The following is a 19,918-nucleotide window of genomic DNA, read 5'->3' as shown; positions in this document are numbered from 1 at the left end:
TTGCGGAACGTCAAAAGGGGTTTTTGACGTGTCAATACCATTGACACGTCAAAAACTCCTAGTTAAAAATTTCCTGCATTTTTGTAGTGTTACATAGGTAAACATGTAAGTTAATTTGTTTCTGCTTTTTTCTTCTTCAATTAAATTTCTCCCTATTGTTGCTCAAACATACAGTGGTTGTAGTAGTTGAAATATTGCTTGTTATCTTGAATCAGGTTTAACTTGTTTGCATTTCTTCATTATTTACTCGATCTTTGATTCGTTGTTGTTCCTAGTTGAATATGATATATAATGAAGAAGACGAAAGTGAAACTGAAACTCAAGCTGATGGTTCATATATTTATATGATTCTAAGTAATGCTATCGTCACTTCGTTATACTACTCCTTTTCATCTTTGCACTAATATATCTCATGATCAATGGATCACAAAAGATTAAATAATATACATTGCAGAATGCCATATAGCAAATTCATAATGTATCATTTTTTTTTTTCACTTTAAGAATCACGTTTAGAAACTGTAAATTTACCAAACACTTCACTGCGAAAAAAAATTTACAACACGGCTCATGTAGTTTTTTCAATAGTCCATATCTAAGTCCACGCTCTACCTTTTTTTTATGAAAAAACTTAAAATTTTATATAGACCGTTAAAAAACTACACTATATGGACAATAATCATAATGATATTTAGATAAAAAAATATATATATATTTTATTTTTAATATAACAATGTATTAGGTTAATTATTATATTTAAACGGTTTCCCTTATGCCTTTGTTTATCTTGTGAACGACTTCTATTCTAGTCTTGTTTACATGATATACAGAAGCTATTAGTGTAAGTGTTAAATTGGGTTCGTACCAAATGAAAGAACATATTCAAACAAATTAGAAGAAAACCAATTATGATTCATGGACATTTTTAATGGTTTTGGGGATGTCGTGCTTGTACTAAAAACTTGCCAAATGATGGTGCGTTTGTTAAACGATTTTGATCCGATGCTATTCATCTCACTTTTTCATTTTTCAAACATTCTCTTACTTTTTACATCACATCAATAACTTTTTAATACTATTCAAATAAAAAAATCACTACAAAACAAATATATATTTTTTTTTTTTTTTTTTTGTTACAGTATCAGACCAAAATCCTTTTGAACGCACCTGAAATCTTTTTTTTCCAAAAAATTAACAAGGTTATACAAAAGAAGTAATTTTTTTAGTAGATTATTATAGGACTGTTATATAATTTAGATAATGTAACAATGAAAATCATTCATTCGTTTTTTTATCGTATATAAATCCTAATTCAATAATTGATTTTCATTGTCAAATAATCAAATTGTATGATAATGATATATTTTCGATCCAAAAAATTAACAAGGTTTTACAAAAGAAGTAACGTTATTTAATAGACTGTTATACGACTGTCATATAATTTGGATGATGTAACATAACAATGAAACTCATTCCTTGGTTTTTTTATTTTTTATTATTACTATTTTTTATATATATATAAATACTAATTTAATAACTGATTTTCACTGCCACATTATCAAATTATATGACAATTTTACAATAGACTACTAAATAGTATTTCTCTTTACAAAAATAGCTGACAATGACACATAAAACAACAAATTACTTCCCAGCAATTATAAATTTATAATCAATAAGCCTCGTATTTTGGTTGATCCCTTCCCTTCTCAAGTCTCAAAATTAATGGGTTTGCTTTCCAATTTAAAAGAAAAATTTGTGGCTCAATACTTTTTCCATGGATCCTGGGCTAACTCACAGTTAGGAACCCGCATATGCTGGTCTCGTCTGGCAGAGAACCCATTTTCCTGGCCCGGATCTACGTGCGGGCCACACAGAGACAGCCATTTATTTGAATCAGACCTGAATGTCAATTAAACATATTGTCAAGGACATTTCCGTAAACCCAACGCATTCAAATTTGGTAACTTTGCAAGAGGCAAGCAAAACAGCCCGCCTGTTACTGTGAGTCGCTGCTCCGTCACAAAGCCAACCAACCTCAGATCAGGGCGAATCAGAAACAGGGAGAGAGAGAGAGAGAGAGAGAGGGAGTAGAAGAGAAGGCCATGGAGAAGATCTGCGTGGCAGTCAGAGTGAGACCAGCTGCCGTATCCTCAGAACCCTTGAATGGAACCTTCTGGAGGGTCGAAGACAATCGCATTTCTCTTCACAAGGTTCACGGCACCCCTATCTCTGGCCTCTCTTACGCTTTTGGTATGCATCCCCTTCGATCTCTCCCACGCATATGTCTATGTATACATATATGTACCTATGTGTGAAATATGCATGCTCATCTTGTTTGTTTTTCGTTTCTTTGAGATCTTCTTGTGAGTTTCTTTCATACTTCATTTTTTTGGCAGATCATGTATTCGACGAAAGTTGCACTAATGCTAGGGTTTATGAGCTTCTTACAAAGGATATTATTCACGCCGCAGTTGAAGGCTTTAATGGTATTCTTGTTTCTTTTTGTTTTCTATTACCTTTTTCCAATTGAGCTCCTTTTTTTTTTTTCTTTTTTTTCTTTTTTTCTCTAAATTATACTTTAATCGGTTAATTGTTGTTAAATTGTTGAATAAATATAATTTCTGGTTTAGTTTTCTGGATATTAGTATATGAGAAAATTGAGAAGGAAAGGGAACATAATCTTGAATATAAAATTACCCCCCTAAATAAGAAAAATTCGTCTCAGATGAGCTTGAGGGGTCACGAGGCACAGGACTCTCACACTGGACTGTCTGAAATCATATACTTCAAATTCTTACTATTCTTACCATTTCTTCTGGATTATTTTTTTTGTTCAATGAGTATAAATGTATTAACTAGGCGGAGTTGTTTGTAAATAGCTCGAGCTTGAATTGTATAAAGTCAACTCGAGTGCTTGAACATAAATTTATGCTCGTTTATTAAACTAGCTGAACTCATATAAACTCAGCTAAACTCGTATAACTTTATTTTTATTATTTTTATATTATTATTTTTAACTTTTTAATTAGAACATCTTAAGTATATAAAAAATAAAAGCAAATTCTATTCATAATATAATAGATATATTGAAATAGATATATGTCACAGATATATCTTGATACACATATATGTATATTTGTGTGTAAGTGGCTTTTGGTGCATGTATATATGTGTGTAATGAATGTATATAAGACAAACATATAGACTCAAGATTAGATTGTTTAAGATTCGAGCTAATTTATCTAATTAACTCAAATAATAAAATCTTAACGATAATTAATTATCTAATAATTAGTATGAATTTATGAAAAAAAAAAAACGTTTAACGATTGCTTATACGAATGAATTAGTTAATTGAGTAGTTTGTAAACAAGCTCAACTTCATTCGAAAGATGAATAAACTAAGCTTGAACATATTATCTAGCTTGGTGATAAACTCGAATTCGGCTTGTGTTAAAAAAAAAAATTAAACAAACTAAACTTGAACATTTTGTACTTAGATCGACTCGACTCGATTCAATTACAACCCTAGAACTATGAGCTATTAAATTTGAAATTTGAGTTTAGGTAAATCTGTTAAATTAAGAGAATGCAAATTCTGATGGTGGAAGACTATTTTCAATATTACAGTTTTGAGGAGCTCGAGGATTTGCTAGAAATTGGAAGGAGAGGAAAAAATTGAATGCAACTCATTACAGGATTAATGATAACGAAAACAAGAGCAGAGGAGGCTGTTGTTGGTCAATTGAAGTATCTAATTGAGGGATATTTTCATGTTCGGAGTAGTTCATCACAGTAATTACTGTGTGCCATAAGATTTGTGATCAGTTACACTCTAAACCACCTTGGTTCTTGTCCAGCTAAATTGATATGTCGTGCGTGTACCATTCACCTTTGGCTTGATCATTGGCATCTAGCTGGGATTCTCTATCAAATATATGGTCCAAGAGTGGTATATGATACCGGAAGCAGATTAGATCATAAACTATTGACAGTTTTGAAGAATCGTGACTGGTGTTGGAATCCAGCAAGATTTGATGCTTTGGTTTCCATCCAAGGTTATCTGCATCTGGCGCATATCGGGGAAAAAGATGAACCAGTTTGGAATGTTTGGAAAAAAGGTTTATATACCTGTGCCGAGACATGGGATGTTGTCAGGAAAAAGGTTCAGAAGTTGGATGGTGGAAGGTTATTTTGTTTTCCATGGCCATACCAAGGCAAGCTTTTGTTACTTGGCTTGCTGAGAGACTGTCTTGGAACAGGGGAAATGATGCAAAAATGGGGTTACCATGGAGATGTGCTTTGTGTTTCCTGCAGAAATTGCATTGAAGGGAAAGGCCACCAGTTTTTCCAATGTGGTTTTAGTAAACGTATTTGGCAGGAATTTTAAAAACTTTCTTGGTGGATGAAGTATATACGGGCTAGGATGATGTGCTGAGGTGGGGTTTAAGAAAATGGAAATTGAAAACTTTGAAGAGTGCTGCAATACATAACATATGGAAGCAACGAAACAGCATAAGGCACATCAATCATGTCCTTACAGTAGAAAATTGTTGCTCAAATCAAATAGGAGGTTAGGACAAAGGTCATTGCTATTGGAAAGTTTAAGAGGACACGGGAAAATCAAATTCTCTGTGGTAGCTGGGGAATTCATTTGAAGATTCTTGGTTGATGATGTTTTAGTAGAGTGTCAATAGTTTCTGTTTGTTGGTTGGTAGAAAAGAGTATAGATTGGTAAATTAGTTGGAAAGAATGTAAAGGGTTCTGCAGAATTGTGTTTCTGCACTTTGTTCCAGTTTGATAAAAACTGGAGAGTTTTGTAATGTTTGTCTTTGTTTGTAAAAAAAAAAAAAATCATTCATTGAAAAAAAAAGTGGTGTGCGTGTTCTGCATCATATAGAACTCAGCAGTGTTTTTAAAATGTATTGAATGTGAAATGCATGACAAGGAGAATGTATTGATCACTTATTTCAATGCGCCATGTCATTTAGATATTAGTGGCGAAGCTGATAAATGGAATATTTATAGGAACTGCATTTGCATATGGACAAACAAGCAGTGGCAAGACTTTCACCATGAATGGCTCTGAAACCGATCCAGGAATTATACACCGGGCAGTTAAAGATATATTTACAAAAATTCAGATGGTAAGCAGCTCGGTGGATGTTATTGAAATTGATGTTTTTGTGGTTATAATGGAGACCTTTTGGTTTTCACCTTTGCTTTTGGTACGGAATATTTTCAGATATCTGATCGTGAGTTTCTGGTTCGAGTTTCCTACATGGAAATTTATAATGAAGAAATTAATGATCTTTTTGCTGTAGAGAACCAGAAGTTGCAAATACATGAGAGTTTGGAGGTTGGATACTGACAGTTTGATGGTTTACTATAGTTTGTTATATGAATAAAATCACTGACTTTTCTTGGTTTTAGCGTGGGATATTCGTTGCAGGCCTGAGGGAGGAAATTGTTAACAATGCTGAACAAGTATTTAAGCTCATAGAATCTGGAGAAGGTATGACAACAAAGCATACATTCTTGGCCCAGGCTTCTTATATGTTCTTTCAAATGGATATTTTCTCATATATGATCTTGAAAATCATTTCTTACAGTTAATAGGCACTTTGGTGAGACAAATATGAATGTTCGTAGTAGTAGATCCCACACAATATTCAGGATGGTATGCCCTTGACATGTTGGTTCAACAGCTCTTATGATAAAACTCTTGGATTTCATGCAACTTTATCTTATATATGCAGGTGATTGAAAGCAAGGGGAAGGATACCAATTCTTCTGGTGATTATTCAAGTACCGATGCTATCCGTGTCTCAGTCTTGGTTTGTATTCTATCCACCATATTGTGTAACAATTTATTAAAGTAATTGCATGATATTGTTTAATATTTTAGATGATATTTGTGTTTATATCTTTTGTTGCGTACAAAAAAAAAAAAAGAATTTGGTAGATCTAGCTGGGTCTGAACGGATTGCTAAAACTGGAGCTGATGGAGTACGCCTAAAGGAAGGGAAGTACATTAACAAGAGCTTAATGGTTCTCGGTAATGTGATCAACAAACTAAGTGAAGGTGCAAAGCAAAGGTATTTGATTCTCTTTCAGTCAATCATCTGAATTTGATAGAATAACAATCTCATGGTGAAACAATTTTTTGATGCAGGAGTCATATTCCTTATCGTGATAGTAAGCTAACCCGCATACTTCAACCTGCTCTCGGTGGTAATGCCAAAACTTCAATTATATGCACTCTAGCACCTGAGGAGGTAGTCTACCATCTGTTTCTTTCTCTTTTTTCTGTTCTTTTTTTCTTTTCCTATCTTATTTTCTTTATCTTAATATTTTTTTATGTCCATTATTTTAAGTTCAACACTTTCGGTTCTTAATATTGTTTGTTATTGGTACATTTAGGTGCATACTGAAGAAACAAAGGGAACACTTCAATTTGCTAGCAGAGCCAAGCGCATCACTAATTGTGCTCAAGTGAATGAAGTATGTTCTGTCTAGTCCATTTACCATTTTGTCTCATTCATGAATCTGTATTTTTTTTTTCTTGGCAATCGTGGATTTTGATGCATGTTTTATGGTCTCAGAAAAACTTATAATCCCTTCCCCATATTTTCCAGTGCTTGGTAAATATGATGGTATTCCCATTTATTAGTCCTTTTCTCAATCTGGTCGTATTGTATAATTTTCAGCATTATCAGTTTCTCATATTTGGTTAATCTTTGAAGTTTCAATAAATTGAACAGAAGGATATAGTCCAAATGTATCGGAATCTACAAAAAATTATAAATCTAATTGAGCATTTGCTTATGGTTGAATGTAGTTATAGACATGTGCCAGAAAAGTACCCTTAAACTTGGACTGCATGAAGCTAAAATTATGGTGCCAGTATCAATGTCCTATTCAGTAAATATTGCTGTATCTAATTTTTGGATCAACAGCAAAAATAAATTAAATTCGTTAATATCCCAATGTACTACTGATATTATGCTGAGGAATTTTATAATTGATTCACTACTTGGTTGAATCATAAGTAAGAGTGTCATATATTTTAATAAAACACCAAAGTAATTAAATCAATAAAACAATTGGTCTATGAAGTTTTGAGTTAAAGAATCTGTTTCTCAAGTTTCATATAATTCAGTTACAGTAGGAACTTTGTCAGGGTGCAAGACTCACTTCGTAGTGCTTCAGCCTCATACACTCTTTTCTAATCAAGCTAAATAATTAAAGATAAGAATATTATAGAACTGTTCAAACAAACAGATAGGGATATGTGATTCATTGATCAAGTAGATTATACAAATCTATGAACTGTAATTAACTCTGCCGAACCCGCTCAACCACTTGACATGCTCACGCTTCACAGAGCTCCTTTTCTGTGCAGATGTTGGGGACTCATATAGCATATTTTTCTCTGCAGCTATTGATACTTTGTGATTGGCACTGCAGAGCTTATCTTCTTGAACATTCCCCTTAAATTTGATGGTGTGACTAAGTCTAATAATGGGTATATATTTTCATAGATTTTGACAGATGCTGCCTTACTAAAGCGGCAAAAAGTAGAGATTGAGGAGCTTCGTAAGAAACTTCAGGTGATGATTCTTACGTTTCTATTACAGAGAGAGGTCAGATGCAAACTAACACAGTCAAATTCATGTTTAGGGATCTCATGCTGAGGTGCTGGAGCAAGTGATCTTCAAATTGCGGAATGATTTGCTAAAGGTATGTTTTTCTTTTCATCTTTGAAATCTGGACAACTACTTTGAGGCTTGAGCAAGAAGAAACAATATACCTTTCATAATTTCATTGGAGGCAAGTTTTTATTTACTTATTCCATTATTTAGTATGAGCTTGAGCGCGAGAAGCTTGAGATGGAACTGCAAGAGGAGAGGAAATCACACAAAGAATGTGATCAATGCATTCGGGAGCAACAGATGAAAATCGACAATCATAGCAATTTTGCTACTTCTTCAGAGTTCAACATGAACTCTGGTCAGGTACTCATGCAAAGTGATGGATATGATATTTGTATGTATACTGATATTTCCTAAGTTCCTTTTGTGGTCAAACCTGTCTAATCAATCTCTTTTCCATTATGATTGTTTATAAGTAAAGGAATACTACCTTGCTTTCAGCTCATGCTGCACCTTGTAGGCATTAATTACAACTTGGAGCATCCAAACCTCTAACTAACTGATTATGACAATTGGAATTCTTATCTGCCTTTCTGTTTTATCTACTAGGTCTTATCTTCTTTGAATAACGTAGATGCTGAATAGCAAGCTATATAAGATACCAAGCATTGCTATAGCTTCGTTCTGATCCTACTGCTGACTATGAAGAGTTTATGTTTTATACCAAGCATTACCAAGCATTACTATAAAACAAGATTACCAAGCATGTTAAGATTTAACAATTGTACACCTTACATACACCCTCAGCACCCACCCACCCTCACCCCCCCGACCACCCCACCCCACTCCTCTCCCCAGCACTCTCCTAATGGAAATGGTTCATAATAGCAGGTGTTATGTACACAACGTTAATTTTTTTATAATTGCTTTTCTTTTTTATTTATTTATTTTTCAACATTTCTATTGGTTTGTCGATGATCTCATTTATCTATCTACTGGCAGGAACAAAATTCTGTGAGACAAATCCTTAAGGAAGAATGCAATGACAGCAGTAGCATAGATCAAGGAGACACTTTTAGAACCCCTTGTTTCAAGGCAGCTCCCAAAGCCTTTGTTGTCAAGCGATCAAATTACTCAATGCTGCCTGATTGTAGTCCTCTTCCAGATACATTTAGCAATGTGGCTGATGAAGACACATGGCTGAAAATGAACAAAGGTTACATAGCTGATCTTGATTTGCTTCAAATGACTCCTGCAAGAAGAGTTCAATCATTTCCTTCAAGTGACGTAACTCCTGTGAGTTTATATTGCTTTGATTTTTTTTCCTGAACATAATAAGTTCATGTTATTTCTAATCATGATATTTATATTCAGTTTCATTTACAAAACAAAAATGTTATATTTTGATTTGTTGCCTCTTATACTAAGAAGCCAAAGTAAATGATTGTTGATTTAGTTCTTTAGTTGGCTTATTTATGTGTAGAAGTTCATATCACCTGTTTCCTCACAAATACTGTCAAGGGAGAAGTGAACAATTTTAAACTAGAAGCAGATTGTCTTCGTTTTTTGTCAGCCATCTTAAACAAATATCCATATCTTGTCATGGTTGTGAGGATTTTGAACAAGCAATACTTTGGTTAAAGGTGACTTAATGAAATGATCAAATGTCCTAAACTAATGTAATATATGGCTATGGTGGTCATGCCTTTTCTCATGTTTGCATGATTTGCTAATTCTGTTAGAGCCTAATGTTTTTAGATTTTTTGGTGGGAACGACATTTTCTCAGGGTTGTTCAAATGAAAATTATACACAAGAGATCCAACAGCTCAAGAGACAATTAGAGATTGCCACTGATGAGAGAAATAAACTGGAGGTTAGTCTACATCATGACTTTGACTTCTTGTTCTTTGTTACTTTTAAATTTTCAAATGCATTTTTTGGCTCAGCAAATGCATAAATATTGTTAATTGCCGTGGCAAAGCATCTTTTTCTTGCTTCATTTTACAGTCAAAAGTAAGCCTTCTAAGCTTCACTCCCCACTTAAAAATTTGCCTGAGAGCCTTTATCCCACTTTTAAATTTGCATGAGAGCATTTATCATTCAAGCTCGTCCATCTATATAGTTGCTTGTTGTTTTTGTTAGGTAGATACTTCTTTCCAAATAACCTATTTCATTTAGTATATTTGTTGCTATATGTGAAACCTATAACGATACATTATAGCTTAAACCTTTTTTTCCTATTGTTAATCCCATTTAGTTTCTCAATGATTTTTACTCCTCCTCCACGAATATGTTTACAGAGAAAGCATGCAGAACAGATATTGTTGAACCATCGACTAATGGATGACATATCTGAACTTCAACAAGAAGCAAAACTTATGCGAGAAATCCCAAAAAGGCTAAGTGAATCTGTGGCGAACTGCAAAGATATCTATGAGGATGTTTTGTCAATAATACAGGTCAAATATATGTGCCATATTTGCACCTTTCAAGCTTTATATGATGGTAACCAATTGAATAACATTATCATTATTATTATTTTGTGATCTTAACAGAGTTTTGTATCTGATGAGGAATCCTCAACTGCAAAATTGCTATCAAGCACCAGTGAAATTGGTAAAAGTCTCCTTACGACTTTGGAAACTCATTTCTCAATGGCAATGGATGACCTCAGTTCTTTCACTGAGAACAATTCTCTAATTCAAGAACAACGCAAAATGCTTTATGAGAAGTTCAACAGCACAATTACAGCCTTGGTATTACCACAAACACAACAATCGAGCTGTGAGAATAAGGTAGCTGCCTGGTCACAATTATCAAGATGTTATTCGTTCATTACGTTTTTATTCTCCATCTTGTTATTAGGATTGCTTTGTTCCTTTTTCAGCATTTCGATTCTTTAATTACCAGTGCTGTTTATTTTGACCGAATTATTTACGTAGTTGGCTAGTTTTTGCTGTATAGTAGGAGACTATGAGTAAGCAAGTAACCCAAATTTGAAATGTTCTGTTCTTCAAATTTGTGTTCATTTTCAGGACAAAACATAGGGAATCATTAGCTCATCTTAGTTGTTCCTTATGATACTATCTATATGTGAAACCAAGTGAAAGCTCTAATCTTTATTCGCCCTTTATGATGTCGTACGACTTTAAATTTTCTTCTTTATGGTCATTATTAGAGACTATGTGAACCAGGGTTTTACAAAATAGTCTTATAGTGCATGTTTACATGTAAGAATTATTTAGACACAGTGATAATATGATTTTGGCCCATTGTGATGATTGGAGGAAGATTGTTGCATTAGTATGAAGTGTTTTGAGTGGAGTAGCTACCCTACATCAAACATCGAAAGCAAACGAATTTTTAATGAAGTAGCCTTTAGATATGCTTAAATTACCTACCCTCGTAAACTTAATTTTCAAGTTAAGTGTGGTTAATGAGGATCACTATCAGAAGGCGACCTATTTCCACATTATTGAAGATGAGCAGTGTCATTTAAGCTCATGCTAGGAGATTATAGTCTCAAGTAGAAAGTATAGTGTGGGCTGCATTAACACCCTGAGTAAAGATGCTTTATGACTGCACATTCTCTTTTCATGGCAAGGAGAAAGAGAGTTTGCTGTGTGTCTCCATGTATGTGCGCAGGCAAATGAAGTTTCTAGTTAGTCACATAGAACTTATGAAAAAGAACTATATTCTGACTGAAAAGTTAAAAAGATAGTGTTTAGGTTTCTTTCCTTCATGTTTAAAGATCTAGTTTCTGTGTTTGGGCTGCACTCAGGGAGATGAAACTGCTTGTTGGAAGGAAGAACTGAGCAATGAACTGAACACCATCAAGGAAAGATACCATGGCTTGGAGAAAGAGTTAGATCTCAATAACCAGCTCCTGGTGGTTTCTAATGAAAGATATGAAACTTTAGAAAGAGAATTTCAGCTTTTGAAAGAAGATAGAGATCTTTTGAACCAAATCATCTCTGAATCATCTCAAAAACTTGCACTGGTTACTGACCAGAAGGAAAATGCTTTGAATGATTTGGATACTGAAGTACAGAGAAGGAAAAATCTTCAAGAAGAGATTAAACAATTTAGTGTTGCTTTTGCATCTCGGCACAGATCACTCATGTCTTTCGATAGTAATGTTAAGTCTAAATTTGAAAAGCTGAGAGCTCAATATTTAGCTTCTCTACCCAATTCTCTTGGGTGTTAAAGATCATAAGCGCTAACTTCTTTAATGTTATGGTAGGTTTACTGTTTTAGCCATGATTGTTTATTCTGTATTTGATGATCCTTTGTGGATGTTATGTATTTAAATGTATTTCGTAGACCTAATACAACTTTTCGTTTCTAATTTCCCTTAATGTTTGAAGCTCATAAGTGTTGTTATTTAGTGATATCTCCCTGCTTAATCGCCAGATGTCCTTAAGGGAAAAGCTCTCGTGGAGCCTAGGTGCGAATTGCACAAAGCATATATATAAAAGCACACCTTTTTTCTTTTTCTTTTTCTTTTTTTTCTTGATATGGTAGTATTTCATTTTTGAAGTATATGTTAAGTCATTTTTATTCTTAATTTACAAAAATATATATATATATATATATATATATATATATATATATATATATATAAAGAAAAGTCATTTATATTCTTCGGCTCTACTAGATGGGTATTTTACTTTTCCCTTAAAACTTTATATATATATATAAGGAAAACATAGACTATTCCTTTTTTTTTTTTTTTTTCTAGGAATAGGTATTACTCTTTGTAAAATAATTATTATTTTCATAAAAATAGCTATTCTTATTCTTAAGAATGGTGCCAATCAAACAAAACAATAGATATTTCATATAAATAGTTATTTTATTTCTAAGGTTTATTCTACATATTAAACGTGAGTTTGACTATTCTATATTAATGTAAAAGATATAATTATTATTTGAAGAAAAAAAAATGTAGAAGATAGAATTAGACTTCAACAAGGATAAATAAGTAGATAAGTATTGAATAGAAAAAAAAAGTTGATGAGTATGATTAGGACTTCTAGTCTTCTTTAACTGTACGCCTATGTAGAGTTCTATCAGAAAGCAACCTCATATAAAGAATATTTCTGGCACAACGGTTTTTTAATTTTTAATTTTTAATTTTTTCCTTTTTAAATTGGTGTTTGTCATGTAAAACAACAGAATATATAGGGCTGTTTTATTTCAGTTCGGCCTCTATCTACGGAAAATTGGGCTCGTTGAGTAATACGTGGCACAAAAAATTATTATTAAATTTTAAATGTTATAATAATCTTTAATGCCACGTCAAAATGCATTTAGAATTGTGATAGAGTACTAGTATGAGTATGTTTCTCCTGTCTCCCGGGCACCGCCTTTATTGTTATATTGCGTTTGAATTTGAGGCGGTTGCCCTAGCTATATAAATATCGAGGAAGCCGTTGGTAGGTAATATAGCATTTTATACACACAACGAAATCTCACAAAACCCTCGTTTCCAAATGCCAAGGCGTCCTAGTTCTATCTCTTTTTGCTCTGCTCCACCGACTTTCACTAAAACCCGAGAAAGCCATTGGCAAGCAAAGCGTAAACACTCTCTTTCGTCTTCTTCGATCACCTCGCTCAAGCCTACAACAATGGAGAAACCCGCAACTGGTATTTCTCATCCACCTTCTGATACGCCCGTTGTCGAATCCGAGTATTGCCCCCAGGCTGTTGCGGATTGGTCCACGTTGGGCGGAGAAGATGAGGATTACAAGAGTAGTTTCAAGAAGGAAGGCGCGAAAGAAAACGCAAGAAAGCATCTCGCAGCAGTGGGGCGGGAGTTTTCGCGTGCCCAGAAGGGAGTAAAGCGTGGGTTACGCAACACTTCACCCAGCGGAAATTGTTTTCCCTCGCCTCGAACGGCATGCGATGATGAAGGAGGAGTTTCTCCGAGCGTTGGGTCTAATCCTGTTCCCAGACTCTCTAAAACGGCGGAGAACGTTGCTTCTGGGTCTGTTTGTGGAAGGATTGGTCGTTATCGTAAGCCTATCAAATGTACTGATCTGGGTTTCAACGTAAAGGGCGAGTTAGCCGGCGGCCACACAAAGAGAAGGAGAGGAAAGGTACTATCCGAAATGAAGAAAATAAGGGAACAGCAGTCGAGCGGTACTCAGCCAAACGGATCAGGAAAAAGTGCAATTTCTAGCACCTCAAACCGCAAGGCCCGATCAATTTTATCTTTGTTGATAGACAACAATGTATTGTTGCCTAGAACAAGAGTACATTACCGTGGCAGAACTGGCTGTGCTCCATCGAAAAAGGGGCACATAACTCGTGATGGGATTGTGTGTGCTTGTTGCTGCGAGCTGTTTTCTCTCACTGCTTTTGAAGCTCATGCTGGGAGTTCAAACCATAGACCGGCTGCCAATATTCTACTCGAAGATGGGAGGTCTCTGCAAGATTGTCGAAGGCAGTTAATTGATAATAATGATCAAAACAATAACTTCACAACGAAGTTAAAAGAGAATGATGAGATATGCTTTGTTTGTCACTATGTGGGTGAGTTAGTTTTATGTGGTCATTGTCCATCCTCATTCCACAAGAGTTGCATTGGCTTGCAGGATGTTCCAGATGGTGATTGGGCTTGCCCATCATGTGCTTGTGGAGTTTGCGGCCATGGCAAGATTGAAGAAGACAATGGGCATTTTATGGGCAATAATTTTGTTACTTGCAAGCAATGCGAGCACAAATTCCACATTGGGTGCCTAAAGAGTAAAGAGATGGTCAATAAAGATCATTGGTTTTGTGGCAGAAAGTGTGAAAGCATATTTTTGGGCCTTGGCAAGCTTTTAGGAAAACCAATTCCAGTGGGTGTTGATAATTTGACTTGGACATTATTGAAGTCTGCAGACTCTGAAAGCTGCAATCCTGATCATGCTCCTGATATTGACAACAGGCTCAAAGCTGCTATAAGTGTGATGCATGCGATCTTCGAGCCTGCCATACAACCTCTTACTAATAGAGACCTTGTTGATGATGTGATTTTCAGTAGTGGGTCAGAGCTTAAAGAATCCAACTTCCGAGGGTTCTACACTGCGCTCTTGGAAAGAAACGACGAAGTAATTTGTGTGGCTACTGTAAGGATTTATGGGGAAAAGCTGGCTGAAATACCTCTTGTTGGCACCAGCTTTCAGCATCGTAGATGTGGAATGTGTCGCATATTGATGGATGAGCTTGAAAAGCAGCTGATGGCACTGGGAGTGGAGAGGCTGATTTTGCATGCTGCTCCTACTGTGCTGAAGACATGGACAAGTTCATTTGGGTTTTCAAAAATGACAGATTTTGAGAAAGTACAGTTTCTGGATTATACTTTCCTGGATTTCCAAGATACCATCATGTGCCAGAAGCTCTTAATGAAGAAACCTGCAGCAGAAATAGTTGACCAAGGACTTGTAGATAGTGCTGCGAAGCATGGAAAACTCATTTTTCAGGAGGCAATCAGGGACAGCAATAGTGATTATTCCAAGAGGAGGAAGAAGATACCAGCAGCATGTGAGAGCCGACTCCCAATCCAAGATACATCTAAGAGATATCTAATGCCAGCATTTTAAAATTGTTCAAGTACTTTAAATATCTCTTCATTCTTTGTACAGAATGTATTACTTTCAATAGAGGAAATGAAATTCATATATATATTTTTAGATCCGCAGCTTAATTTACACTGAAAAGTAGTTGATTTTCAGTGCATTTTTTCAAGTGTGACACCCAATCTTATTTACCAACACGTAATAAGGTAATAATATATGCATCATTGGTTTGCAATGCAATCCTTTTGAATATCATCATTAACAGGGTGGCACGGCCAATTATATTGTAGGATGGCAGCATATATAAAAACACCAAATAAGCTACAGCCTATTTGTGCAACCTATCTGAAATAGCTCTTATTCACCTTCTTCATAAACATAACATGCAAATCTAGCAAAGAATATACAGCACAGTTACATAATTCAATTCTAGTTCTAGTAGACAAAATTCATATATATATATATAAGCCTTCTAATTAATAAACTACTAACACCCGTTTTAATCCATGAATTTCTAAGTGTGATACTAGGATACACCAAACTACCGATTTGTGACAAAAAAAAAAAAAAAAAAAAAAAAAAACCCTTCTTTAACTTCAAAAGTTTTCAATGAGAATAAAGAAGCACATCAGCCGAATCATATAGAAAAATAATAATTTTGATCATTTAATTAAAACTTTAATAGATCTCAAGTCACCAACCACAACCATTCATTCTGGCCTTTGGGCCAAGTACTTAGTTGTATTGGGCTTCATGCTCATCTTTTCTCATTGTTTTTGCTTGTTTGGGTTTTCCCTCATTTGTATTTATTGTATTTCTGTTTTTTTGTTTTTTTATGTACCCCAAAAAAACAAAAAACAAAAAATCTTTTTGAATTAACATCACAAGCTCTACGTTACAAGAGTAATGCTACAAGTCATTCTTATATTTCTCTTGTGTCCCTTCAAGAATGATGTGACACTTAAAATTAACATTGAACTTGTGATTGATTATTATTAGATTTTGATCAAATAATAATTTTAAAAGTCACTTCGTTTTTAAAAAGACACAAAAAGAACTCCTAAAATTACTCACGTTACAAAGGATTTAGCTTCCAAAATATCATTGGTGGTGGGGTGTCCCAAAAGCAATTGGCCCCAAATATGCAAACCATAAAGCATTCACTATCTTTTTAGTATATCTCTGCTATAATGACCTAAACAGATTTGCAGTTTTACATCAAGATTCAAGAATCTATGCTTAATTTTTTTCAAAATGTCTTCTTTTTGGTATAACAAAACAACATCAAACATTTCTCAAAGAGGTAAAAAAAAAAAAAAAAAAAAGTAATTTAGTTAGAAAATCAAATATATTAATTATCGACCCTAATCCCTTCTTACCTTTCTCCTCTGCATGAACCAGAACTTGATCCCAATTAGTCAAAAAGAGAAGAAGGAAAGCAATGGGTTTCGAGTAGTCTGTACAATTATTTGAAACAAATTTCAGTGTCGGTGGTCCTACAAATTAAATGCTTTTTCTCCCAAAATGTGACCACTATGCTTTGTTGGGTTGATTAGACCGTGATGGAAATTGATGCCCTCTCTTTATCCAATCCACATGTGCATTCAAAATACGTCGTGACGCCCCCACATTCATGGATAATGTTTGTAATAAAGCATCCATCAGGACCATCACAATATATATATATACTAACAAATATATATATATATTTGTTAGGTGCCCTGATTTTCCACATTCACGGGGAGGAGGAACAAACCAGATTCCGATATATAAGGATGTTGCTCATAATTTAATTAGAGGTTTCCATATTTATAATCAAACCCACTATCAGTTACTGAATAATAAGTTGTGTGCTTTGAATAAAAAATAATAATAAAAAAAAAAGTTGTGTGCTTCAATTATTGAGCATACTTTTTTTTCTTTTTTTCTTTTTTTTTATTTTATGGCTATGGCTTGCTTTTTAGTTAGTTTTCTATCAAATAAATAGAAAGGAAAAATTATTTTGTTAATATATTAAACTGATTTGTATAAGTATAAGATTATATAAGTCAATCATAATCCGACTCATTTAATTAAATGGATCAGACCTCTCAACTCTAGCCCGCTATTTTCGTGACCTTATATAAAATTACCGACCCTAAATGTCACATGTTAGATTTAAGTCATGTTGAGATATATGTATAAGAGTATATAAGGTCAATTATAATCAAATCTATTTAATTAAATGAACCAAACCCTTTAATCTTAATTCACTAGTTTTATATTGAGTTGATATATAATTTGCATATCGTGTGAGGATGGTGATTGGTGAATAGCAAGAAGGATGAAACCAATAGTAATTGTCGATCCAGAAATGCCAACATTCAATTTGCCTCTGCTTCCCTCAGCTTTGTTGTTATGGGTACCCTTCACATATGTGACAAAATATTTAAGGACCATCATACAATTTATTTTATATATATATATATCCACGAGACAGACAGAGAATTCAAGATGGGGTGAAGACTACAAATAAGGACAGGCAATATGCCAATAATACATGGATGATCAGAACATTGAAAGACAAGTCAGTGGATCAAACACACATAAGACAACCTTTTATGTCAAGCAATCTTGAGAATTCTTAGGGAATCCCCACAAGTTAAAGGACATATACCCTAGAGCAGTTAAATTCATATCACCCACAGACAGACAGACTCTCTCTCTCTTTAGTTTCTGCTCCTTTCAGTCCAAACTGACACGTATGCTTTGTCTACCCCAATTAATTCACCTGCACTTCATCAGTCTTCCCATTCTAAAACTTGCAAAACATCATCATTTTTTCAGCACCATCCAAACCCTTCAACATAGGCACACTGCAATGGCTTCCACTCCACCCAAACCATCAAAACAGCTTGGAGAACTTCTACAGGACCAACAAGATCCTTTCATCCTTGAGGCTTTTCTCTCAGAAAGAGGGTGTCCGAAGAAGGGCTCAAGTTCAAAAGGTAACTCAAAAAGGTTTCTAAAGAAGTCAGTCAGCTGTTGCCTAAACAATAGCAGAAAGGGTTTCCCTGCACGCTGCACCAAAATCCTGAGAGCTGTATATAAAAAGTTTGTTTCCATCAAAGATCAGGACCAGAGGGAGAAGATTTCTGAAAATAGAAATGAAGAAGAAGAGGAATCAGATAGATTTTCCTCTGCTAGCAGCACAACAGTTTTCGTTTCGTGCTCTGAGAGTGATAAAGAAGAAATATCGACTTCATTGTGCAAAGATCACCCCTTTGATGCATTGAATCTCTGCGATATAAGAGAGAAAGAGGTGGAAACTCTACTTTTCCAATTACCCTCTTCTTTTTTCAATCTTTTATGCTCAAATTCAATGCCCATTAATCCCTTCAAAATTATTGATTTCAGTATGGTTACTCACAAAGTTAACAGGCTGCAACAGGTAGAAAGCTTGATGCATCAGTACTAGAAGAAATACCCTCCCATGAAGGTCCCTCCCATGAAGGTCCCTACAAACTTCATTTTTATTATAAGCTTATTTTCCTTTTTCGTTTCACTACATTTTTATTAACTAGCTTTCAAACAGAACAGTGCAACAAAATGCCAGGATAAGACAAGAAGAGAATTCAACAGCTTTTCCCAAGAAAGTTTCAGAACACTCACTATCATCAGCAGCATCTCCAGGGGAATTGCTTTTTCACTTGGCAGTAGAGAAGCCAAGTCGTTATGGAGGAGTTGCAGAGTTGCAAGGGGTTGGCGAGTTGTTGAAATCGAAAAGGGTGTTGCAACAAACAAAGCAGCTTCTGTTTGATTGTGTGAGGGAGGTGGTGGAGTCCCATGCGAGAAAAGAGAGGGGGGAGCAACATTGCAGAAAGTTGTTGGGGCCTGAAGAGCTTGGGAAGCTCATCTGTGAAAGAATAACATCATGGGGGAAACAGGCTGGAGACGAAACAAACACAAATTATTTATTGGATTTGGATTTCTTGGATTCAGTGGAAGAATGGCGTGCTTTTGAACAGCAGAAGAAGGAAATTGAGTTTGAGATTGGAGATACCATTTTAGAAGAGATCAAGAATGAAATCGTCACAGAAATGTTTGATTTTCTGGCACCAACTACATGTTGAGCTTACCTAATCACCACCTCTTCCATGTTATGTTTACCCTCGTCCTTTCCATCTTCGTTGAACTCCAAACACCAACCAGCAGCTGATCTCCGCCGATTCTTCATGTACAAAAGAGAACATTTCTTTTTGAGCAAGGGAAAAAAAAAATGTAGCTAACCCACACTGGTAAGCTACCTTTTTAATTTTTATTTTTTTTTCAGTTATTTTAAACCAGTGCATTCAACATTAAAAAAAATGTTATATACTATATCGGTTTCTTACGATCATCGACTCACTATGCTAATGCGACATTAAATTTACCCTTGGATAGATCAATCATGGTCAAAATAATAATAATAATAATAATAAATTGACAATGTCACATTAACATAATAAGATAATAATATAGTGAATAACATTACTTTCAATATAATTCGGATAATTATAACTCTACGAGACCAAAAATATAATTTTTAACGTTTCTCAATTATCCAGCATAGAGGCAGGCACCACGTGCACGCCTGCACGTGAAATGCATGGGAGTTAGTGTTCTGAAGACCCATCAATGTTTACTCCGTAGACGTTGATATTCAAACCACCAAC

At 34.7% G+C, this 19,918-nt stretch overlaps 3 protein-coding genes across 6 annotated transcripts; all 3 read left to right on the top strand.

The window, feature by feature from the left end:
• Window positions 1-2,004: 2,004 nt before the first annotated feature.
• LOC132189931 (kinesin-like protein KIN-7N) lies at window positions 2,005-12,071 on the top strand. Its single transcript, XM_059604776.1, has 18 exons — window positions 2,005-2,253; window positions 2,400-2,489; window positions 5,032-5,150; window positions 5,249-5,362; window positions 5,437-5,518; window positions 5,616-5,683; window positions 5,763-5,840; window positions 5,959-6,101; window positions 6,179-6,281; window positions 6,427-6,507; window positions 7,548-7,616; window positions 7,687-7,746; window positions 7,869-8,021; window positions 8,661-8,954; window positions 9,446-9,532; window positions 9,960-10,118; window positions 10,215-10,454; window positions 11,441-12,071. Exons 1-18 carry the CDS (start codon window positions 2,106-2,108, stop codon window positions 11,864-11,866), a joined length of 2,514 nt encoding a protein of 837 aa, XP_059460759.1. The 5' UTR covers window positions 2,005-2,105; the 3' UTR covers window positions 11,867-12,071.
• A 1,218-nt stretch (window positions 12,072-13,289) lies between these two features.
• LOC132191030 (increased DNA methylation 1-like) lies at window positions 13,290-15,248 on the top strand. Its single transcript, XM_059606049.1, has one exon. It carries the CDS (start codon window positions 13,290-13,292, stop codon window positions 15,246-15,248), a length of 1,959 nt encoding a protein of 652 aa, XP_059462032.1.
• A 2,472-nt stretch (window positions 15,249-17,720) lies between these two features.
• Window positions 17,721-19,524, top strand: LOC132190282 (uncharacterized). Of its 4 annotated transcripts, none has more exons than XR_009441110.1 (3): window positions 17,721-18,525; window positions 18,621-18,717; window positions 18,804-19,524. XR_009441110.1 is itself a non-coding variant. In XM_059605222.1 (3 exons), the coding sequence occupies exons 1-3, from the start codon at window positions 17,968-17,970 to the stop codon at window positions 19,334-19,336; spliced, it is 1,149 nt and encodes a 382-aa protein (XP_059461205.1). In that variant the 5' UTR covers window positions 17,733-17,967; the 3' UTR covers window positions 19,337-19,524. The 4 variants fall into 4 exon arrangements, 2 of the variants coding, with proteins under 2 accessions (XP_059461205.1, XP_059461204.1); XR_009441109.1 differs by having other exon boundaries at window positions 18,799-19,524; XM_059605222.1 differs by having other exon boundaries at window positions 17,733-18,525; window positions 18,645-18,702.
• The last annotated feature ends 394 nt before the right edge of the window (window positions 19,525-19,918 follow it).

Source organism: Corylus avellana, chromosome ca8 (assembly GCF_901000735.1).
Source record: "Corylus avellana chromosome ca8, CavTom2PMs-1.0".
NCBI lineage: Eukaryota > Viridiplantae > Streptophyta > Magnoliopsida > Fagales > Betulaceae > Corylus > Corylus avellana.
Note: the sequence above shows the minus strand (reverse complement) of the source record. Positions and strands in the feature narration are given on the sequence as shown.

What these genes read in the sequence shown, in the direction of transcription:
- LOC132189931 (XM_059604776.1), top strand. Translation starts at nt 2,106, where the DNA reads ATGGAGAAGATCTGCGTGGCAGTCAGAGTGAGACCAGCTGCCGTATCC. An exon ending in CGCAGTTGAAGGCTTTAATG is followed by an intron (nt 2,490 to 5,031) that starts GTATTCTTGTTT and finishes GAATATTTATAG; the next exon opens with GAACTGCATTTGCATATGGA. An exon ending in CCCACACAATATTCAGGATG is followed by an intron (nt 5,684 to 5,762) that starts GTATGCCCTTGA and finishes TTATATATGCAG; the next exon opens with GTGATTGAAAGCAAGGGGAA.
- LOC132191030 (XM_059606049.1), top strand. Translation starts at nt 13,290, where the DNA reads ATGGAGAAACCCGCAACTGGTATTTCTCATCCACCTTCTGATACGCCC.
- LOC132190282 (XM_059605221.1), top strand. Translation starts at nt 17,968, where the DNA reads ATGCTTTGTCTACCCCAATTAATTCACCTGCACTTCATCAGTCTTCCC. An exon ending in GCGATATAAGAGAGAAAGAG is followed by an intron (nt 18,526 to 18,644) that starts GTGGAAACTCTA and finishes CAAAGTTAACAG; the next exon opens with GCTGCAACAGGTAGAAAGCT. An exon ending in TGAAGGTCCCTCCCATGAAG is followed by an intron (nt 18,718 to 18,803) that starts GTCCCTACAAAC and finishes CAAACAGAACAG; the next exon opens with TGCAACAAAATGCCAGGATA.